Genomic DNA, 21,782 nt, shown 5'->3' on the forward strand with positions numbered 1-21,782 from the left:
AGAGAAAGAAGAGGTGAAGAAGAGGAGAGGAGGAGCAAAAAGAGGAAGAGAAGGAAAGGAGGAGCTCAGTGTATCCTAAGATGTCCCCCAGCAGTCTAGGCCTATAGCAGCATATCTAGGGGCTGGACCAGGGCAAACCTGAGCCAGCCCTAACTATAAGCCTGAAACAGCCCTAACTATAAGCGCTATCAAAGAGGAAAGTCTACTCTTAAATGAGGTGACTGTGTCTGCCCCCCGGACTGAAAGTGGAAGCTGATTCCACAGAAGAGGAGCCCGATAACTGAAAGCTCTAGCCGCCAACCTACTTTTTAACACTCTGGGAACCACAAGTAACCCTGCATTCAGTGAGCGTAATGCTCTCGTGGGGTAATATGGCACTATAAGGTCCTTAAGATTTGATGGTGCATCACCAGTTAAGGCTTTGTAGGTAAGGAGAAGGATTTTAAATATGATTCTCGATCTTACAGGAAGCCAGTGGAGAGCAGCTAGTACAGGAGTAATGTGATCTCTCTTCCGCGTCCTCGTTAATACACGAGCTGCAGCATTCTGGATCAGTTGGAGAGATCCAAGGGATTTACCAGGGCAGCCTGAGCTAAACGCTGATAAGCATCATAATAAACACTGTGAACATGTAATAATATAATGTTCACCATCTAAGTTTCGCATGTTAACAAGCTCAAACTGAAAATGGGGTTTAAATTGTGTCCTTCTGACTGTGTATATAACATTTGACCAGTGAGTAGATGTTGAGAGTTATCTTCTATAGACCTTCAATATCTGTAGCCAATTTCATGGCAATCCATTTATTAGACCTTTCCATCCCTAAAGCCGTGCCTTTTCCATCTATAGATCAAAACTGTTAAGTTATATACAATATGTGAATGTTCCTATAACGTATAGGGCAGGAACACGTAGGGATTGAGAAAATAATGTATCAGTCTGTTTCCCTTTTGGCCTTTTTTGGCATTTTATTCATTTTTACATATCCTCTTTTAATCGAATCTGAAATTATTTAACAATCCTCCCAAAAGTGAAAAGGTTCTTTCCCAGAGTAATGAGCACTCTGCTACACAGAACTCTTGCTCAACATTCTTTTTCTTCTTTTTTTATGTGGACCAACTGAGTTGAACATAAACGGCCCCTCACAGCGAGGCACATGAAAGCCTTTTCAGAACACCCCCTCTCATCTTCTGGTGCAAAACTACGACAGCAGGGATAATTAGTGAATTGTATTTTTGAAAATATAGGTCTGCATGGTAATGAGGGCATACAGCCGAAAAAGAAAAAAAACTTCAATTCAGCTCAAACTGCTCGAGAGCCGCAAAGAAGAGGAATGGCTTCGAGGCAGATATTGAGAAAAAAAAGAATGTATTACTGTGGATTAAAACAGATCGCACGCACACACACTGTTAAATCTCCACAGGGCCGTGACATATGCAGGAATGGAATAAAAGAACACAGCAATTTATTAAAGGAAGATCACAGAGAACAATGATACACATGTTTAGAGCTGCGACGAAGAATTTTCAGTATTTATTAACCTCCTGAGTCCAGATCTAATACCGGGAACATTCAAAAACACCATCACAATTTCCCTGTCAGCACATGTCTTGTTTTATTAATCTAACATGACATTGTGGTGACCCACATACGGACTGTGAGAGACATTCACCTAAGGGCTACTGTGCCTTTAAGAGCTGGTGGGGTTTCCGGGGTCGGGGTTGGTGTTGTTGTTTTTGGTTTCCGGGAAGCGTGGGGTTTTGCGCTGCCGCTCTAGTACTGTATTGTAGTATAGTACACAAGCATTGTACATTTGATGTGGAGAAAGAGTAAACTATCTCGACTGCAACTACGCCTACTGTCTCGCTGTTTCTCAACTCTACACTGGTGACCCTGAGAGTGAATACGGCATGTCCGACAACGAGAACGGCGCCGCCGCACCGACCGCCGGTGCTAACGACATGGCTAATGTCTACGCCGCTACCGTCAAGTTGCCGGACTTTTGGCAGCATAACCCACGGCCGTGGTTTCAGCACATAGAAGCCCAGTTCCAGCTCAGGGGAATAAGTCGGGATGCCACGAAATACTTCCACGTGGTGGCCGCTTTGGATGCTTCGACGACGGCACGAGCGATGATGCTGCTGGAGGCTCCACCGGCTGCCGGCAAGTACGAGGCACTGAAGACATTTCTGCTGAAGCTCTTCGAACTGTCTGAACTGGAGAAGGCGGACCGCCTGCTCTCCCTCAACGGCCTCGGCGACAGCAGGCCGTCGGAGATGATGGAGAAAATGCTAGCCGTGCTAGGATCGGCTGATCCCTCCTTCCTTTTCACGCACATTTTCCTGAGGCAGCTCCCAGTGCCTGTACGCACGGCACTGGCCAGTTCCCCCCTCGCCGCGTCCAAGGACTATCGCACTCTGGCTGCTGAAGCAGACCGGGTTTTTCTGGCCAACCGGCAGCAGTTTGTCCATGCCCTGCTACCCCACCAGGGCACCCCGCCCCCGCCCATGGAGAACTATTCAGACACTGCGGCTGCGGTGACGGCCCGCCGCCAACCCGACGATGGGCTCTGTTACTACCATGCTAGGTTTGGGGCCAAGGCCAAGCAGTGCCGTAGGCCGTGCAGTTTCAAGCCGCAGGGAAACGCCAGGGCCGGCGCTCGTTAGCGGCTATGGGCGCCGGCCGGGGCTGCAAGCTGTTATTCATCACTGACTCCTTGTCGGGCCGGCGGCTGCTGGTCGACTCGGGCGCACAACGCAGCATCCTGCCAGCTCAACCCGTGGACACCGTGGCCGGCGGACGCGGCCCCCGGATGGACGCCGCTAACGGCACGCCCATACGTACCTACGGCACCAGGCAAGTGGAGGTGTGTTTGGGCGGCCGCCGTTTCGGCTGGGACTTTGTTGTGGCTGCGGTATCCACGCCGCTCCTGGGCGCAGATTTCCTCTGTGCTTTCAGCCTGCTGGTGGACGTAAAGAACTGTCGCCTGATTGATGCCCTTTCTTTTGCCTCGTACCCCTGCACGCTGGGGGGGGCTGGGGCGCTCTGCCTGTCAAACACGCTGGTCACCGGGGACCCGTATCAACACCTGCTCGCCCAGTTCCCCGACCTCACCACACCCACGTTCTCGTCTGCGGTGGCTAAGCATGGCGTGGAGCACCATATCACCACTGTGGGTTCCCCGGTCTACGCCCGTGCCCGCCGCCTTGACTCAGCCAAGCTGGCAATCGCCAGGGAGGAGTTCTCGACCATGGAGCGCCTCGGCATTGTGCGCCGATCAAACAGTCCATGGGCGTCCCCCCTACACATGGTTACTAAGGCCAACGGGGGTTGGCGCCCGTGCGGCGATTTCCGTCGCCTTAACAATGCCACCGCTGCTGACCGGTACCCCGTCCCGCACATACAGGACTTCTCTGCCCACCTGGCAGGGGCCGTCGTCTTCTCCAAGGTGGACCTGGTGCGGGGATACCACCAGGTGCCGGTCCACCCACAGGATGTCCCAAAGACGGCCGTCATCACGCCCTTTGGGCTTTTTGAGTTTTTGCGTATGCCGTTTGGCCTCAAGGGGGCGGCGCAGACGTTTCAGCGCCTGATGGACTCCGTTCTTCGGGACATGCCTTTTTTGTTTGTTTATTTAGACGACATTCTGGTGGCCAGTGCGTCCATGGAGGAGCACATGACTCACCTCCAGCAGCTGTTCGGCCGCCTCAGCGAACATGGCCTCATCGTCAACCCAGCTAAGTGCCAGTTTGGCCTGTCGTCCATCACCTTCCTCGGCCACCACGTCACTCCGCGGGGAATCGTCCCCCTTCCCGCCAGGGTGGAGGCCGTCGCAGGTTTTCCTCGCCCCCGCACCGTACGGTCTCTGCAGGAGTTTCTGGGCATGGTGAACTTTTACAACCGTTTCCTTTCCCGTGCTGCCCACCTCATGCGCCCTATGTACGAAGCCCTGCGGGGAAAGCTGCCCAGGGATGTGTTGGACTGGTCCTCGGAGATGGACATAGCCTTCACTGCGGCCAAGGCCGCGCTGGCCGACGCTGCTCTGCTGGCGCACCCGTCTTCCGCTGCCCCCATTGCCCTCACCACGGACGCCTCTGACTACGCGGTGGGGGCGGTGTGCGAGCAGTGGGTGGGGGGCGCCTGGCAGCCGCTGGCGTTCTTCAGCAAACAGCTCCGGGAAAACGAGCGCAAGTACAGCACCTTTGACAGGGAACTGTTGGGACTTTTCCTTGCCACCAGACACTTCAGGTTCTTGTTGGAGGGCAGGCGTTTTACTGCGTTCGTGGATCACAGGCCCCTGACGTTCTCCATGGCCAAGGCCACGGAGCCGTGGTCGGGGCGTCAGCAACGTCAGCTCTCGGCGATTTCCGAGTTCACCACGGACATCCAGCACGTGTCGGGCAAGGACAACTTTGTCGCCGACTGCCTCTCTCGGGTGGTCGTCAGGTCCGTCCACTTGGGGCTCGACTACGCCGCTATGGCGGCGGACCAAGCCGCGGACTCAGACATTCAAGCCTTCCGGTCGGCTCCTACTGCGCTGCGGCTGGAGGACGTGGTGTTCGACACAGCAGACGCCACCCTCCTCTGCGACACCTCTACCGGTCAACCGCGCCCGCTGGTGCCTGCTGCCTGGCGGCGGCGGGTTTTCGACACCATCCACGGCCTTTCCCACCCTGGGGTGAAGGCCTCGGCTAAGCTAGTGGGCGTCAGGTTCGTTTGGCCTGGTCTCCGGAAGGACATTAGAGCCTGGGCTGGCTCTTGCGTCGCGTGCCAGCGTGCTAAGGTGCACCGCCATACAAAAGCCCCTTTGGCACCGTTTGTGGTGCCAGAGAGGCGCTTCGACCACGTGAATGTGGACCTGGTGGGCCCCCTGCCCCCCTCCCGCGGATGTACTTACCTTCTGACCATGGTGGACAGGACCACCAGGTGGCCGGAAGCTGTCCCCCTGTCCTCCACTACAGCTGCGGAGGTCGCCCGGGCATTCATCGGGTGCTGGGTGGCCCGATTTGGCACGCCGGGTGACATCACGAGCGACAGGGGCCCACAGTTCACCTCGGAGCTCTGGACTACAGTGGCTGAGCACCTGGGGGTGAAGATACACCGCACTACGGCGTACAATCCGCAGGCTAATGGGCTTTGTGAGAGGTTCCATCGTGACATGAAGGCCGCCCTTCGTGCCAGCCTTACGGGCGCCGACTGGATTGACCGCCTCCCGTGGGTCATGCTCGGTCTCCGCTCTGCCCCCAAGGAAGACCTCCAGGCCTCATCCGCCGAGCTGGTATACGGCCAGCCCCTGCGGGTCCCGGGGGAGTTTCTACCGGACGCGACTGCACCCTGGTCCGCCTCCTCTCACCGAACTGTGTCCCGGGGCGTCGCCGACGCTTTCGTGCCTGTCCCGACGACTCGCCACTGCCTCCCCCAGTCCTATGTCCCCAGGGACCTGCCAGCGGCGAGGTATGTCTTCATCCGCCATGACGGCCATCGGTCTCCGCTGCAGCCCCCCTACGACGGCCCCTTCCGGGTCCTGGAAGCGGGCGCTAAGAACTTTGTTGTAGACAGGGGTGGCAGGCCGGAGAGAGTCACTATCGACCGTCTCAAGCCTGCTCATTTAGACGTTGATGAGCCCGTCCAGTTGGCCCTGCCCCCACGCCGGGGGCGCCCCCCTGTTTCAGCCCCGCACCCGGCCCCGGCCTCTGTCCCTGCCCCGGCCCCACTGGAGCCCCCTGCTGCGAAGCGCAGCCGTTTCGGCCGTTTGGTCCGCCCCCCGCCACGTTGACTTTGCCTTTTGGGGTCGGACTCTGTTCACTGACTTTCGTCTATTGCACTTTTGGTTGGGTGAATTCTGGGGGGGCCTGTGTGGTGACCCACATACGGACTGTGAGAGACATTCACCTAAGGGCTACTGTGCCTTTAAGAGCTGGTGGGGTTTCCGGGGTCGGGGTTGGTGTTGTTGTTTTTGGTTTCCGGGAAGCGTGGGGTTTTGCGCTGCCGCTCTAGTACTGTATTGTAGTATAGTACACAAGCATTGTACATTTGATGTGGAGAAAGAGTAAACTATCTCGACTGCAACTACGCCTACTGTCTCGCTGTTTCTCAACTCTACAACATGTATCTTTAAAAACATAAAATATCCAGGTTCATCAGTAATCTCTTAAAACTGCCCGTCACTGTAGTTTCCATCAAACAAAGAAGAGGAAGTAGTACATTTGTAGTGGATTATTTTCCTGATGGATCAATCCACAGTTGGTGCTCTAGTATTTGGGGCAACAGGAAGTCTTAAGTGGGATTGAGTCAAAATAAACTACAGTGTGTGAGTGAGTTCATGGTAATGAAGGAACCTCATGGATGCGTTTTTAATGGAGCTCTATGGCACAGAAGAAGATATATGGCCGTTCTTGTTTTTAATTATTTCATGAGATTTATTGGCCAAAAGAGAACCGTAAAATATCGCCAGGTCACTGAATACCATACGGGAAAATGAAGAGTGGTAGTGGACATGAAAGCATATTAAAGACATAATGGAGGGAACATCCCAGAGAACAACAGAGAGGCTGAAGTAGGCCCTAGAGGCTAGAGAGGGACAGATGAGCGATGTGTTGAATCCCGTTTAAATTGGCTACTCTCCGAGCTCTGGATTAGACCTGGGTTTAATACCTTTACACTAAAAGGCCTGTCCCTTCCCTCCGAGGGCAATCTGCTGCAGGAACACACCAGGCTTTAATCCACAGCAACAACAACAACAACAATTTATCTGGCTGAAGCTTGGCGGGGTAGATCACACCACGCCAGGCTTGCTCATCCATGCTCCATGTCAACATGTGATAGTCCATTCTGGATGCCTCAGAGCTGATTAAATCAGCGCATGAAAGAGACGAGTAGCCAGACAAATGGTAGCGGCTTCCGTTCCTGGCAGCCATCTTTGTTTGGGCCAAAGAAGAAGCAGCTTGTGAAATGATTTTGAGGTCTGTAACAGCAGCAGGACCGAAGGGACTGCCAATAAGATGAGTTACTAGACAGAGCTCGAATGAACAACCTTTTTGAGAAGAGATTATTTGTGTATGAAGCAAAAATGTCAAGTGAGAACAGGTTGCATATAGAGTCCCTTCTCTCTGTGCCATGGGAAGTGTCTATAATCAACCTATTGGCTCAATCATTTCCAAGAAAATAACATTCCACAGTGAAATAATTCACCGTTTTCTGCCAATATAAATTTCACCTTCATTGAGAACTAGTTTCTTCGATCAATCTTAGGAGGCTTCAAAGAGAAGTCTTGCTCTTGCCCGAAAGGCTCACAATCATTGAACATGGGAATGATTGATTAGTTTCCAAAGAGTCCAGGAGGGTGTCATAGTAAACCAATGTATATGTGAGAAGTACTATTCTGCAATTATCTGAGTGATTTTCAATAATAAACAAAGTATTTATTTTCCAGAATGTTATATTGTAAATCAGCCACCAACCATTTGGGCCCCAGGCTTCATTTTATGGACCCTTTCACAGCCAACCCCATCAGAAATATACAGTATGCGCACATGTTGGCAGCAGAAGCGGCGTTTGGCTGCTCGAGATGAATTAGGACGCTTAACAAACTGTGACCAGAATCAAAATGTTGTTGGTTGTTGCATGTTCGGTTTTCATGATCTATATTCCAACCGCCGGGTTCCACAGAATTCCGAAGTGACTGTTAACTGGTGACTTCCAGCTGAATTATTCTGTAGTTGCGTTGGCGTGGATAATAAACACAGATAAGAATATATTATTTTTGTTTGTAGCACCCAGTTTGAAACTCTAAGACTCAAATCTCTATGTCTATATCGTGGTATCTGTACATGGCCACAGACGTGAGCATCTAGGGACTTTTTTAGAGACATTCTTCGCTGGTGTAACAGTACACACTGGGTTTCTCCACCAAATACACACATAGGTCATATACGTCATTGTTTGAAAACTGTATAAGGGGCTGGATCAACCTCAGCTTTGTGCAGAACATCCAATCAGGAGCCTGCGTTTATCTGACTTGCTCACAGTTGGACTCCAGCAGGGACCTTTCACAGAGGGGCAAGAATGAAGATCAGACTTAAACGGGTAATCAAGGCAATCAAACTGATATCGCATGCGGCTTTGATTTATCTTGCATCGATTTCACCTTCACCATACATTTGTTGGAAGAGTGAATTGTTTTTTAGGGCTTTTTAGTCTCCAGTAGATGCTGTGCTGGAGGCCAAATGAGCTCCCAAAGCAATGATTTAATGAGATTTCTTTTTTTTTTTTGATCATTCTTCGTGTTTCCTGATGTTGGTGACCATTTTTGTTTTTGTGTGAGAAAAAACACACAGAACAGTGTGGTTAAAGCAGCAACAGCAGAGATGAGATGCCGTTGCTGTTTAGAGGCAACTGTGCAGAAAGCATTGTTGGAGGTATCATTACTCAGGCAGCTGCTGCATGTGTGTTACACTGCCTGTACCATTCAATCCTGGGAATCAGCAGGAGCTGCTGCAAGATCAGTTTGTCTGTCTGAGAGCAGGATTTATCTAAAACCTTTTGAGCAGCTCTCCGTGAAATTTGGCAGTTGACAGTTTGGCCTCGAGCCAACGAACAATTGATTAGATTTTTTACAGTGATTTGTGTCTTGGATTTTGTTGTGTAGCTGTGGAAGTAAAGGAGGCTTTGGTTTAAATTCCAGCTGGGATGTTTTCAGCATCAATAGAGTTAATTCATCCTAAATAGAATAAATAAGTGTTTTAGGTGCAACAAGGAGCTGGATCTGTACTCAGCAATCAGGTTGTGATGTCGCTGCTGCTCTTCCGTCTTGAGGCCACTTCTCCTCTGAGTGTAAGATGTGTTATATTCCTTCAATGGGAACAGAGACTCACCAATCAGAGGGAGATATGGACTGCAGTCATATCCTCCTCCTGGCGGCATCCCACCATCTCCACAGTCCTCTGCATGTGAAGTCTCAACACACGGGTTTGTACAAGTAGAGATGCACACTCTCCAATGGTCTCTCCTGGAAGATGCAGGATGAAGAAAGAAAGGTTGAGATCAGTTTTACACCTAATGGCAGGCAATTTTTTGGGGTTGTCTTTTTCAGAAAGTTACAAACATTTCCTCACTTGAATGCTCGTATGGACGCCCAGTACCCTCCATGTCTTTGCTGAAACTGGAGTCGGGAAAGCCGGCAGATTGGTCCGGTGTGTGGAAGAGAAAGCAGCTGAGGTCTGAACTCCTCTCTCAGGCGTTCTCTTTCACTCTTCAGAAAGGTACCATACATCCCATTCGGAGCATCCTGGACCCTTAAGACGAGCCGACAATAGCTTTCTTTGAAGCATACTTATGCTTTTAAGATAAGGTTACAAATCAGGGCGCCGACACAGACTTTAAATAACCAGCATGGATCCCAAAATGATGCAGTTATCCATACGATTGGGAAGAATATATAACAAATATTGGTAATATAGTTTTAATTGGTTTAAATGTTTTTTGTAATTTTCTTTCCAAATGAAGCACATTCATTTGCCATTTTCCTCCAATTAGAGTCTGATTTTGTCGTATTTAGTGAGTCATGCTGAGTGCACGCCGTAGTCCTGGGAAACTTTCTCTCCGCTGCGACCTTTCATCTGGTCACAGGGTCGCTGTGGCCGTGCCGTGTGAAACCTGATTTAATGCCGGCCCGTTTACAAACCACACAAATGAATGCGGCCCGCTCTCGCCTGGCCGGACGCAGTTTGCGTTCCGCTTAGAGGCTCTGTCTGAGAAGTCACAGGTTCAATTCCCACAGCAGCTACTGCAGAACGAGAGGCGGAATGTCGACCCTCTCTCAGTGAAGTGTGAACGCTCCGAGCGGAGCGGTTTTCCTGCAGGCCTGATTCCGTTCAACGTGACTGATGGTTTTTTATTACAAAATGCTGCAGACACTCGGTGTTGCCAGCTCCATATTTCCCTCGTACAACTTCATACATCACCTGAAGTGTCACCTTCAGTGGTCTTTACATACATTAAGGCTTTTTTTCCAGACTCATCATGGCTACAATATGCAAAATCATTTTAATATTCAAAAGTCATCCAGTGCCCTTAACAAATATAGTTTATTTCCTTCTGACCAAAACTTTCTGCATAATCAATACTTTTTCTGGGCTCACATACATTAAAGCATGAGGATGACCTTGACACTCACGCGCATCACCTTGATCAGTTTTAGACTCACTTATATCAGTGTAAACATCTGATATTGATAATTGATCACTTTTGCTCTTTTGCATTTCAATTTAGAACTCTTGTGAACGTTATTTCCTCATAGTTACTTTTCACACACGCACACACACATGCACACACACACACACACACACACACACACACACACACACACACACACACACACACACACACACACACACACAGTGGTCGTCAGCTTGGACTGACATGAGTGAACGTGTTTGAGCAGAAATGGGACGTGTAGTTGTTGTGTTAGAGATTGTGCTTCACATGCAGCACTTCAGTTCAATTCAAAATGTATTTGATAGTAACTTTGTTTGTAGAGGAAAACAAATGTTGCACAATCTAACGTGAGCCCCATCAGATTATATTTAGAAACACTTAATGCAATATGTTCATGGGAAATATATGGAGTCCATAGCAGGTATAGCAAAAACAAATATGTTTGTGCTCAGTATACTTCATTTGTCAGCTTGTCTTCATTCATGCACCATCCCCGATCAATTTAATTCCTGTGCGATTTGTTGTGATATGGGTGAAAATAAACAAACCAAGGCCATAATGTAGTTTTTCAAGTGTAAAAACTCTTTAACTGGAGGGAAGAAATCAAATAATTCATGGGTATAACTTATTCAACTAAAGCAACACAATATTGAGTGCATGATTTAGCCTGACTAGCGGTTTGTAGTGTAGTTTGTAGTAATTGGGCAGAATTTTGCACATCTGTTTATTAAATTACATTTGCACTCTTTCCTACTTTGCACTGGAACTGTAGCAATTTCCCTCGAGATAAATGAAGTCCTACCATCACTCTTATCTTAAAACACGTCTCACCTCCACATGAGGCTGTTTTCCATATTCAGGTCCTGAAAGGTCGCACATCTGCACCACAAAGGGTTGAACTGAGGACCCAAAGCCGTGTGCTTGTGTGTGAATGCACTGGGTAGAGGACATGTTGGTAGGAGGAAGGTGTGAAGATGAGGGCTATTATCAAAGTGTGAAGAGGAAAACTGTGATTGGCCACTCAGCCGCCTCCCCATTGACCCCCATTATAGCTGCATTAACTGGAGGATTAGATTGCCATCAGAGTGAAAACAAGGCATTGCAAGACCTCACATAATGACAAAGTCATCTGAAGCAGAAGTTTCTTGCCTCCAGAACTTTGAAACTTTCTAAGATAAACAGAGTGCATCTGTGAAAAGTGCCCGACAAGACAAGATTACTTCTGAGATCTCTACATGTGTGCGCTTATCGAGCTGCAGGTTCTCCAGCAGAGGCAGCTTGTCTCATGCAAACCTGCAGCAGCCCAGTCACCAGGAAACAGATCTTGGCATTGCAGATTTCTGCAAACCACAGATAAGTTGAATGTGGACATGTTTGCAAGTGACGTTCGGTATCTAGCCGTCGTTATTAAAAGTTACATGGTACAATAAAGAGCGAGAAAGCCCAACCAGGGAGGGTGTGGGGAAAACACACTAACCCTAACACACTAACCCTAACACACTAACCCTAACACACTAACCCTAACCCTGCTGCCATGTTGAGAGTAAACCAACATGCTTCAAATCATTCAAATGCATTCAAACAAGTAGTTATGTTGCCCAAATCATATTTTCAATAATGGTCGCTCAATAGCTCACGTACTCTGACTGGCAGACAATTTGATATTTGCAGATGCTGTTATTGAGTTTTTTGCATTTATGACATGTAAGCGGAAATACAATATTAACTAATTGTGTTAATATGAATAAATGCATTGTTGGCTCTGTGAAGTATAAATGCCCGTACATGAGGTGTTGCTTTCTGAGTTGTATAGAAACATGGTCAGGGGGGACAAACCGCGTTGTCTTTCCAGAACCATAATCATAATCAATAATCATAATCATAATCATAATCATCATAATGAGAGCTTCCTAAACAGCTCCAGAAATGATCAGGAATGCATTCGTCATGCCAGACACATGAATTGTTAGAGAAGTCCATTGTCTGTGGACATTTTGTGACATTGCAGATACATTCATTCAATGGGTTTTCTCATTATGCAGATGAAAAAAAACATAAAAAATATGTAATGATTAGATTTTTTTCTAAATGTATTTGCAGTTGTAAATTAGCGGATTCACGTTGTTTCCAGGGGACAGACTTGAATGTTGTGTCCCACTCCTGAAATAGAAACACAAATCCACTTCTGGCTGTAAAGGAACACAGAGAGACGGACAGTCTCTCGTCTCTCGCTCAGTTTGGTATTATTCATCCTTCACATAATGAGCATTGATTGGCCAGTCGCTGTACTCTTGCATCTCCTTGTGTCCTCCATAGAACGTGACTGACATCCTGCTGCTTCTTGTCTCTTTGCAGTTGCATGTGTGAACACCAGATGGTCGCTGTGGAAGGTTTTGGAAAAATAAATGTATTATTATTTCTTAACATCAGTGAAACAGGCTTTATCTCAGCATGCTGGAACCGGGTTCATGATGTTATCTGGAGTAGCATCCGCTTGAGTCTCGCTTAACGTTGACTAGCTACGTCAACTGGAAACACAAATCCACACAGTTCCATCTGTGGAAATCATTTCAAGATCCCAATGTCACGAGCAACACTTACTTATTTCACAAAGAGGGAATGCAAGAAGAACAGCAGAAGCTTTTGTGTTCTTTTAAATAGTAAATGCCATTGCCGGAGGTAAAAAGCCAATAGGCTAAAAACAGGTACTACACCACGGCTGCATGACTTCACATCACCACTATTAAGCTAAAGGCTTTAAAAAAGCGAAAGAATTCAAGAGTGGGTTATTTACTGACACATTTTATGTCAGATAAAAGAACATTGGAATATCTAAAGCTTGTGTTAACTACTGAGCTTATTTCAGGCATCTAACACAAAACCCACTGAATAAAATATTTACTTTGGGTCAAAACGCTGTCTCGTTTCCTGGTTGCAGGACTCATTCCTGCAGCACTCAATAACACCAACTCTACATATATGTTATGGTATGCTTCACACAGTTCATGTAATGTAGTAGGCATGGGCCACGATCTATGAAGCAGAAGGAGGGAGAGAGTTGTATGGATAATGGAATGGTAAAATATGAATTGTCACACATAGCCTGTTAAAAGTGCAGCAGCTGTTACTTCCCTGGCCTGTAGGTGGCGGTTCGATGGGAACCTGGTTTCAACCTGTTGAACTTCAAAGACGCTGCGTGTCCTTGATTCTATTATTTTTAAATGTGACTTCTATATTATAGGGTTATGGGAACATTTGCTTGGTCTCGGCTATGTTCAGTTACATGTGATGAATTCTGAACTGAAGAGTCAGTCAGACATAAAGGTCATGAACAGAAAGAAAGAGAGATGAAGACTGACGGAAGGGAAAAGACCGAGAGACGCAAATCGAGAGGGATGGAGACACATGGATAGAGGGCATGTAGGTGATTAAGACAACACATGCACAGGACAAAAAAGATGGCGAGAGAGGATGACAATGATCACGAAAGGGGAGAAAGAGTCAGAAGAGCAATAGAGAGCCCGAAAACAAGACACAGGAGGGGAATGAAAGAAAGCCACAGAGACAAAAAGGCAAAGAGTAAAGAAAAGACCGACTGAAAAGGAGAGACTGAAAAGATAGATAGAATGAGGCAGAGACGGAGAAAGACATCAGCAAAGACATTGCAAAGAAAGGATGGAGACAGACAAGTTGAATCAGACGATTCGCAATCCCCCCCCCCCCCCCCCCCCCCCCCCCATCTCATCCCATCCCCCCATTTTGTCGTCCTCCTCTGTCTGATGCCGTTCCAACACCTCGGGGCTTCAGCCTCACATCCACCATCCAGCCAATGCTCCTCTGCTGCTGCAGCAGCGTAGTCGCCCACCAAGAGCATATATATATATATATATATATATATATATATATATATATATATATATATATATATATATATATATATATATAGCATATATATATATAATCAACCCAAAACAAAGAGACAACCAAAACAGAGGCCGCGGTGGAGCTTTGTCTCGTGCGGCCGAACGTGCCTCAAACAGCTGGTTAGAATCCAGGAGAAACACACATGTATTAATATTATACGTTCAGTTTCAAGCTGCAATTTTGGGGATTTTTATTCCTCCGTCTATTGCTGTTCAATTAATCCTTAAATGCTTTTTGATGACTTGAAACCAGTGAAATCGGGGTTGAGATGATCAGTCTGCTCCTGTATTGAATAAGCTACCATTTTGTAGACTACTCTTCCCATTGCTTCTTGTGACACTTCAAAACGTCCGGTCTTCCCCCTCTGGTAGAATCTTGGATTTAAAGGCTGGGGCTGTGTTTGATAATAACTAGTCCATACAACGTGTCATGAGGCCAAAGGGTTTATATGGCCACATTCGAAGGTGTGGTGAAAAGAGAAAGGAGACTTCATAATCGCTCATGGCACACACCTTTCGACTATAGAAATTATGAAAGAAAGAAAGAAAAATGGCAGCTTGAGAGAGAACTTTTAACCCAGCCTACTTCCTTGCCTCCACACACCTGGCTAATGCGTGTCTGGAAGTCTCAGGAAGGGTCGGGCCCTCCCATCCAGTTCTGACCCTTAGAGGGATTAAGATGTAGTTCAGTTGGAGCAAAGCGCTAACATAACTGGTGCCGTGCAACGACGAGTGTGATTGACTAGCAACAAGTCTTGTTGATCTACTTTATATTCTTTTTTTAACATTGGAATAACCGTAGCAGCCTTCAGTTCTTGTGGAAATGCCCCTAGCTATGATAGGATGGTTCAACAAACACACTTTCACCCAAGAGACCGCAGTGAGCATGTGTTGGAAAGACTTTCTTGGCTTGGATTGGTTAAGAACTTGCCTTCGGGTTAATGGAGACAACTCAAGTTTGAGGCGCATGCTCACTTTATCCCTGAAGACAGAAAGCACCTCAGACGCGTCACAGTCCTGGAGTCCGTGAGGCCTCAGTCAAGTCCAGAAGGTTTCTAATTGGATTGAACTGCTGGCTCCAGTTGTTCTGGGAGAACAGTGCCATCGGTTTGGCATTTTCAAGAGATTTACCTCCACATGTTGCAGCTCATGTACATTAGAGGATACAAAGCCATTAGAGGCTTATAGTCTTGTCACGACAGGTCTAATTTATATTCTATTTATTTAAAGATAGACTCTTTGATTAGTTTTAGTGCCAAAGAGAACCCTTATATCACACCATGATATCCACTTTGAAATCTGTCGAGTCTCAAAACTATAATTCCGCATTTTAATTTAGAAGTTCATCAAGATTAACATGAGATTAACATGATGACAGAGCAGGCTCAAGAAAGGAGTCCAAATACGTATACAGTGGAGGAGGAAACATGCAGAAAACAAAATTGGACAAAACTAAAATGTAAAGTATGATTTCAGATATTTTCCTGCAGAGGTTCGAATCCGACAGAAAGGAATACTGAAGGTCAATGAAGCCAGCAGAGTCTCCTTGGACGAAACAGCAGAGGAGATTCTAGTGTTCTGAATGACTGATTACTAGAATATTAGACAATTGACATCTGCAGATAGCTGATAGTAAATTCTGCTCTTGTGCTGTCATTAGCCTTTGCATCGGTGTACTTGTAAAACCCGTCAGGAAAGCAAGAGAGGAGGGGATCACATGCTCCAAACGGTGGGCTTGCCATGAAGGTAATACAACACGCCCCTGCCCAGCAACAAGGGGGCGAGTCCGGCGCTGCCTCGGGTCCCTCTGAACAGCATGACAAGCACAGAGCACAGACGACCATCAACCAGACTCAGATCCACGGGGTTTCCACCAGAAGCAGCTCTGTGTTTGAAGAAGGCATTGGCGTGTGGTTTCAGGCCCCAGTGAGACGTTGACATATGATCCACGAAGGCTGGTTTGAGTAATAAATACAAATTATTTGGACGGACAGTAAACTGCAACTTGACTGGTTGGCGGAGGCGCCTTCTAGTACACTAGTACTAGTTGTTTTTACCAAAGTCCTCTGACTGATCAAACGGTTTGATGTGAGTGAACGAACTAAGCAGCCAGTCACTGAATCAACTCAAAGCTCAAAGGCAGCCAGTGGAGCGAGCGAGCCAATAAGGCAGTGGCTCGACCAGTGGGCCATCCAGTCGGTCAGTCAGTCAGTCAGTTGTGGCAACAACATAGCGAGATTATCTGGAGCATGTGATGCATGTGTTTACACCTCTTTCTCTCTCTCTGTCTCTGTCAGTCTGTGTTTTCCTCCCTCGCTCGCCCCTCCATCTCCCCTGTGTGATTGTGCCTCTGTCTGCATCTCTCCTGCAGTCTGGTTCACTCGTTCACTCCCCTTCTCCTCGGAGAGTGTGCGAATGTGTTCACTAAACGACGTGTCACACAGCTGAAAAGCATCGGCGTGTGACTCACAAATTCATTGATCTGCTGATTCATTCATTAAATTATCCAAAGGTGTTACAACCAAGCAGCCTTTAAAGGAGACATCTGGTATATTTTTCTTATAGTCAACAAATCCCATGAAAAGACAAAAAAACAGCAATGCATTGATCCAATTAACAAGTAGTGTGTGTGTGTGTGTGTGTGTGTGTGTGTGTGTGTGTGTGTGTCAAAGGTTGATATATCTTCTTGCTCTGTGCCATAGAGCTCCATTAAAAACACATCACTGAGACACACTGTTGAACTGAGTGACATGTTATCATGAATATGAAATATTCTAAAGATGTATTTCAGTCAGTATACCAAACCGTTGGAACGATAACGTCTTGTGGTGCTTAGAGGATCAAGCAGTGATGAACCATTGAAAGATGTGAGTGTTTGGTGGATGCATACGTCTAACCTTGTGCAAGTCTTTATTGAACCTGTCGTAGCCAATATTTTTAGAGCTCGACCCATATTAGCGACCATTCTGTTTTCAATTGAATCAGTAAGTCAACTTCATGGCCGTGCCATACCAAATCCCTTGAGTAAACATTCAACCCATGAATCGCCTGCTTAAATAACGTGCCAGAGCTTTTTCAAACCCAGCTCAGGACCGTCCATCTGTGGGTTTGAAACCCCAACTGATGAAAGTTAAGCATCAAACTCGGATCAGAATAAATAATGAGGCTTTGAAGAGCCAAGGCCTTTTTATTGCTCCTGTGTAATGTAATGTCGTTTCAAAAAAGTAAACGTAGGAGTGTGTGTGTCCTACAGTAGATCACACAGGGTGTGAATTCCAGAAGTGTGACTGATTAGGAAACATCATAATTGCATTGCATTTCCTCTGAGATTCTCTATTTTGTTACACTTCATTCCCCATTCAATGCACAGTCTAGACGAGACTAATTGAGTGTCTATGGTGTTGATTCAGGCTATTAACCATCTGCCCCTCTTCTCATCACTCTTTTCTCTGCAGGAGTTTGGAGGACTAGTAGGATGCTGAGTGTCTTTCCTCCTCATCACTCTTCTCCACCCTGCTCTCCATGACCTGAGAGCGTCACCACAGCGGGAGGAACGAAAAAAAACACAACAGAAAGAGAGAGGAAGAGGAGGGCAGAAGGCCAGGGAAAGAAGGAAAAGAGTACACGTTTTATTTTGTCGTTGTTTGTTTTCCCTTTCCAAAATGGCGGCGACGGAGGCCAGCGCGGCGCCGGTGGTCCAGGAAGACGGGAAAACCCCGGAGAGCAAGCCGGCGGAGGCCGAGCAGCAGGCTGAAGACGCCAACGCCAAGTCAGAGACTGTCAACAGTGAAGTTATCGATAAAGATGGCACCGCTGTCAACAGCGAGGTCGTTGACAACAAAGAGACAGTGAATAACGACACAGCAGCGGTGACGGGCGCCGAGGAGGGAGAAGCAGCACCGAGCGAGGAGGCGGCTCCTCCTCAGAGTTCGGAAAACGCCTCCTCTGCTGAGCCCAAGACCTCGTTCTTGGACTCCTTCCTCAACAAGAGCGGCCTGGGGAAGGTGATGGGAGGGAGGAAGAAGAAGGAGCAGAGCACAGCCACTGCAGGAGGAGAGGAGAATGCCACTGAAGGAGGGGAGAAAGAGGGAGAGAAAGGAGGCGAGGAGGGTGCAGCAGTCGAGGGCGGAGCAGAGGGAGGGGCAGAAGGAGACGCAGCGATAGAGAAAGCTCCAGAAAACGGAGAGAAGGAGGAGGAGAAGAAAGCAGAGAAGGGAAAACCTGCAGAGGCTAAGTCCACAGTTCGAGATTTAATTAGGAAGCCGGTGGCGAGGATCTTCTCCCATCGCAGCACCGAGAAGAAGGACGGCGCCGCCGCAGAACCCCAGAAACAAGTAAAGGTGCGATCCAAGTCCCTGGACCGGCTGGAAGATCCTGAAGCACTCAACGCCATGGCAGACTCCACCGTAGAGGAGGGTGCAGCAGCAGCAGCAGAGGGAGGTGCAGAGGGAGAACAGAAAGCATCGTCCTCCTCGGCAGCCACCAAGCACATGAAACGCTGGCACTCCTTCAAGAAGCTCATGGCTCAGAAGGCTCACAAGAAGAGCGGAGGAGGAGGAGGAGGAGTAGAAGACGTCAAGGAGGATGAAGCTGAAGGAGGAGAAGGAGGCGGAGACTCCTCCACTCTGGACTCCAAGGAGTCGGGCCAGAAGAGGTGGAAGCTGAAACGCTCCTGGACCTTCCAGGGCATGAAGAGGGACCCATCCATGGTCGGCATCAGCGGTAAGGCCAAGGGTTCCGACAAAGACTCTGGTGACAACGCAAAGCCGGAGGAGGCGGCAGGAGGCGAGGAGACAGGAGAGGAGGCGAAGGCGGAGGGAGGAGCAGAGGAGGTCAAGGCGGAGGGAGGGGAGGAAAAGGCTGATGGAGGGGAGGAGGAGAAGGCAGCAACGGCGGGAGGTGTGACGGTGACGCAACACGCCAACGAGATCTGGACCTCCTTCAAGAAGCGCGTCATCCCCAAGTCCAAGCGCGCCAACACGGAGTGCGCCCCCAGTGGGGAGGAGGACGCAACTGCAGCTGCCACCACAGGTTAGATGACAGAAATTGTGACACACAAAAAAAAACAAAAAACACAGCATCTGAGTTTTAAGCAGTTTCACCAAAGACACGTTTCCCCTGTTTGAGGCCCAAAAATGTGAAATTATCCAATATTTCAAAAATACTCAAATAAATCCACAGATCAAAGGAAAGTGTAGCAACACTTTACACCATCAATCATCTCATGACCCCTACCCCCTTCAGGTTTATCTTGTGACCCTTTTAGAGAAGGCCAGACACAGAGGTCAACATGGACCCCATTCAAGCATTGAAGCTCTGACACCATGTCACGCATGGCGTGTGCGTGTCTGTCCAGGGAGCACAGGCAGCAGCTAGTGGCTTGCTAACTCTGGGGGAGGTAATGTAATTGAACATTGTCCCAAATAAAATATTCAACATCTGATGTGAAATTCTACTCACGCTGTGGATTCAGTCAACAGTAAAGACTACATTTAGCTGCCTCTCTACTTTCTGGCTGCAGAAAGAAAATTATACAAAAATACAGAACCCTGGTCATTGAGACCCAAAAGGAGCTAAAAGTAGAGTAAATATTGGACTTTTATTCATCAGTTGGTCTCAATCTTCAATTTCCGCCTAGGGACCACAAATGAATTACGGCAAGCTTACATTTAGTTACAGGTATACTTATCATTATGCTCATTAAACTCAACTATCAATTAATGTATGTTAATCCTTTATGATGGATCATTCAGATGATTTTTCAGAGGTAATCAATGAATAGCTCATTAGCTATGAGGAAGCTTTAACCCTGAACTCTCTTCTTCCTGCAGGCGAGGATGGAGCAGCAGAGGAAGGCAAAGACGGCAAGTCAGCCAAGGCCAAGCGCTCACATTATGGCCGTGCAGTTTCCCTGAAGAACTTCATCCTCCGAAAGGGCAAGTCCACGAGTGTGGACATGGGTGAGGGCGCCAAGGAGGAGGAGGAGGAGGAGGAGGCGGCCGCGGAGGGAGGAGAGGAAGGAGAGGCCGTGGAGAAAGCGGCTGCGGATGGGGAAGTTGACGCGGCGCCCAAGGAGACCAATGACAAAGATGTAGCGGAGGAGGAGAAGAAGACGCCGGCAGCGGAGAACGGAGAGGAGGCGGCAACGGAGGTGGAGAAGACGCCCATTGAAGCTCCCGTGACCAATGGGGAGAACGGCTGCTCCAACGGCACGGGGGAGGAGAACGCTGAAAACAATCACCAGGAGGAGGAGAAGACGACGGGGGGCAGCCCCGTGAAGAAGAGCAAAGAGGCGGGAGGCGCGAAAGAGGAGAGCAACGCCAAGATCATCAATGCCACAGCCGTGAACAGCGGTGAGTTAGAGCACACCGACCGGGACTCTGATGAGACACAAAACAGCAGCAGCAGCAGCAAAGAAGGAGATACTAACAACAGACAACAACAACAACAACAACAACAAGCGCCAGCACTAACAAACGGTAGCAGTAAACAAACTAAAGCCAGCCGTCAAGAACCTGAGCTAGCACTAGCCGTTAGCAGGGAGGAGGAGGAGGAGGGGGGGGAAGCAAGGGGGGCGGAGTCTTCACAAAACAGAGGTTGTTACGACGGTGCAGAGTCATGTGACCAGGGAGCGAGGGAGGAGGGAATTGAGGAGGAGGAGATGAGGAAGAGGGATCTTCGCGATGCAGCGGTGGCCATTGTTCAGAACGTGATGTCAGCCGCAGCTGACCAATTAGAGAGGGAGCTGTGCATCGACAACGGAATGAATGGGTGTTACGACGCCGACATTTGATACCAAAAACATGCACACATGATAACACAAATGCACAAATGCACTCTCATGTATGTGGAAATACACTCTTCATACTTAAATCGTGCCAAATGTAAATTCACAGATATTAGTACACGCGTTTCACTTTTCAACATTTTGGGAAGCACACTTATATGCTGTTTACCCCCAAGAGGGAGATGATGAGATATCCATCTCATGTCTGTGGCGAAATAGAAGAGCTGGAGTCAGGATGTGGTAAACCTAGCTTAGCACAGAGACTGGAAGCAGGAGGAATCAGCTACCTTTGGCTCTAAGTAAAATATAAAATACACCGACCAACATCTCTTACGCTCACTAAGGCCCCTTTACAATTGCTAAAACCTTCCCCAGAGACTAGACACCTTCTGAGGAACTCGTTGCGCCTCAACCGCAGGTCTAAGACCTATATTATGTTCTTTTTGTCGGCTTCAAGAATCACTTGAAAAAAGACAGAGAGAAGAGATAAACATACTGGCGCTGGAACTTAGAGGTTATTTTATCTTAATTTTTTCTGATTGGTTACATTCTAAAGCCCAAATTAATATCCATAAAATACTCAAACAATGATTTTCTGTGGTGACAGACAGTACATTCAACATGCATCAGTAAATCCGATGCAGCAGGCTGTAGAGTGTGTTTACCCCTGCGACGAGATGTTGTTTGCCTAATATTCACAGGTCTTACGTCCGATATGGAAACTCAGACAGCAATGGGCTGGTGTTTGTTCCTTGAAATGTAGTCCAGGACCAAGATTACCTGGAACTTCTTGGTGGAAACGTGGCTTAGTGCGCTTTAGGGATCTTGGTGTCTGTAATTCTTTAACTTTGGACAAG

At 47.9% G+C, this 21,782-nt stretch overlaps 1 protein-coding gene across 1 annotated transcript in view; it reads left to right on the forward strand.

Annotated features, from left to right (window-relative positions):
• LOC306742043 (uncharacterized protein) overlaps nt 1-20,163 on the forward strand; it is a gene marked incomplete at its 3' end in the record, with an annotated part of 31,015 nt that extends 10,852 nt beyond the window's left edge. The window contains exons 2-3 of the mRNA XM_079224384.1: nt 17,594-19,133; nt 19,970-20,163. Coding sequence (XP_079080510.1) covers nt 17,801-19,133; nt 19,970-20,163 — 1,527 coding nt within the window. The remainder of the gene's footprint in view (nt 1-17,593; nt 19,134-19,969) is intronic.
• Nucleotides 20,164-21,782: the final 1,619 nt, after the last annotated feature.

This window comes from Taurulus bubalis (genome assembly GCF_910589615.1).
Source record: "Taurulus bubalis genome assembly, chromosome: 10".
Lineage (NCBI taxonomy): Eukaryota > Metazoa > Chordata > Actinopteri > Perciformes > Cottidae > Taurulus > Taurulus bubalis.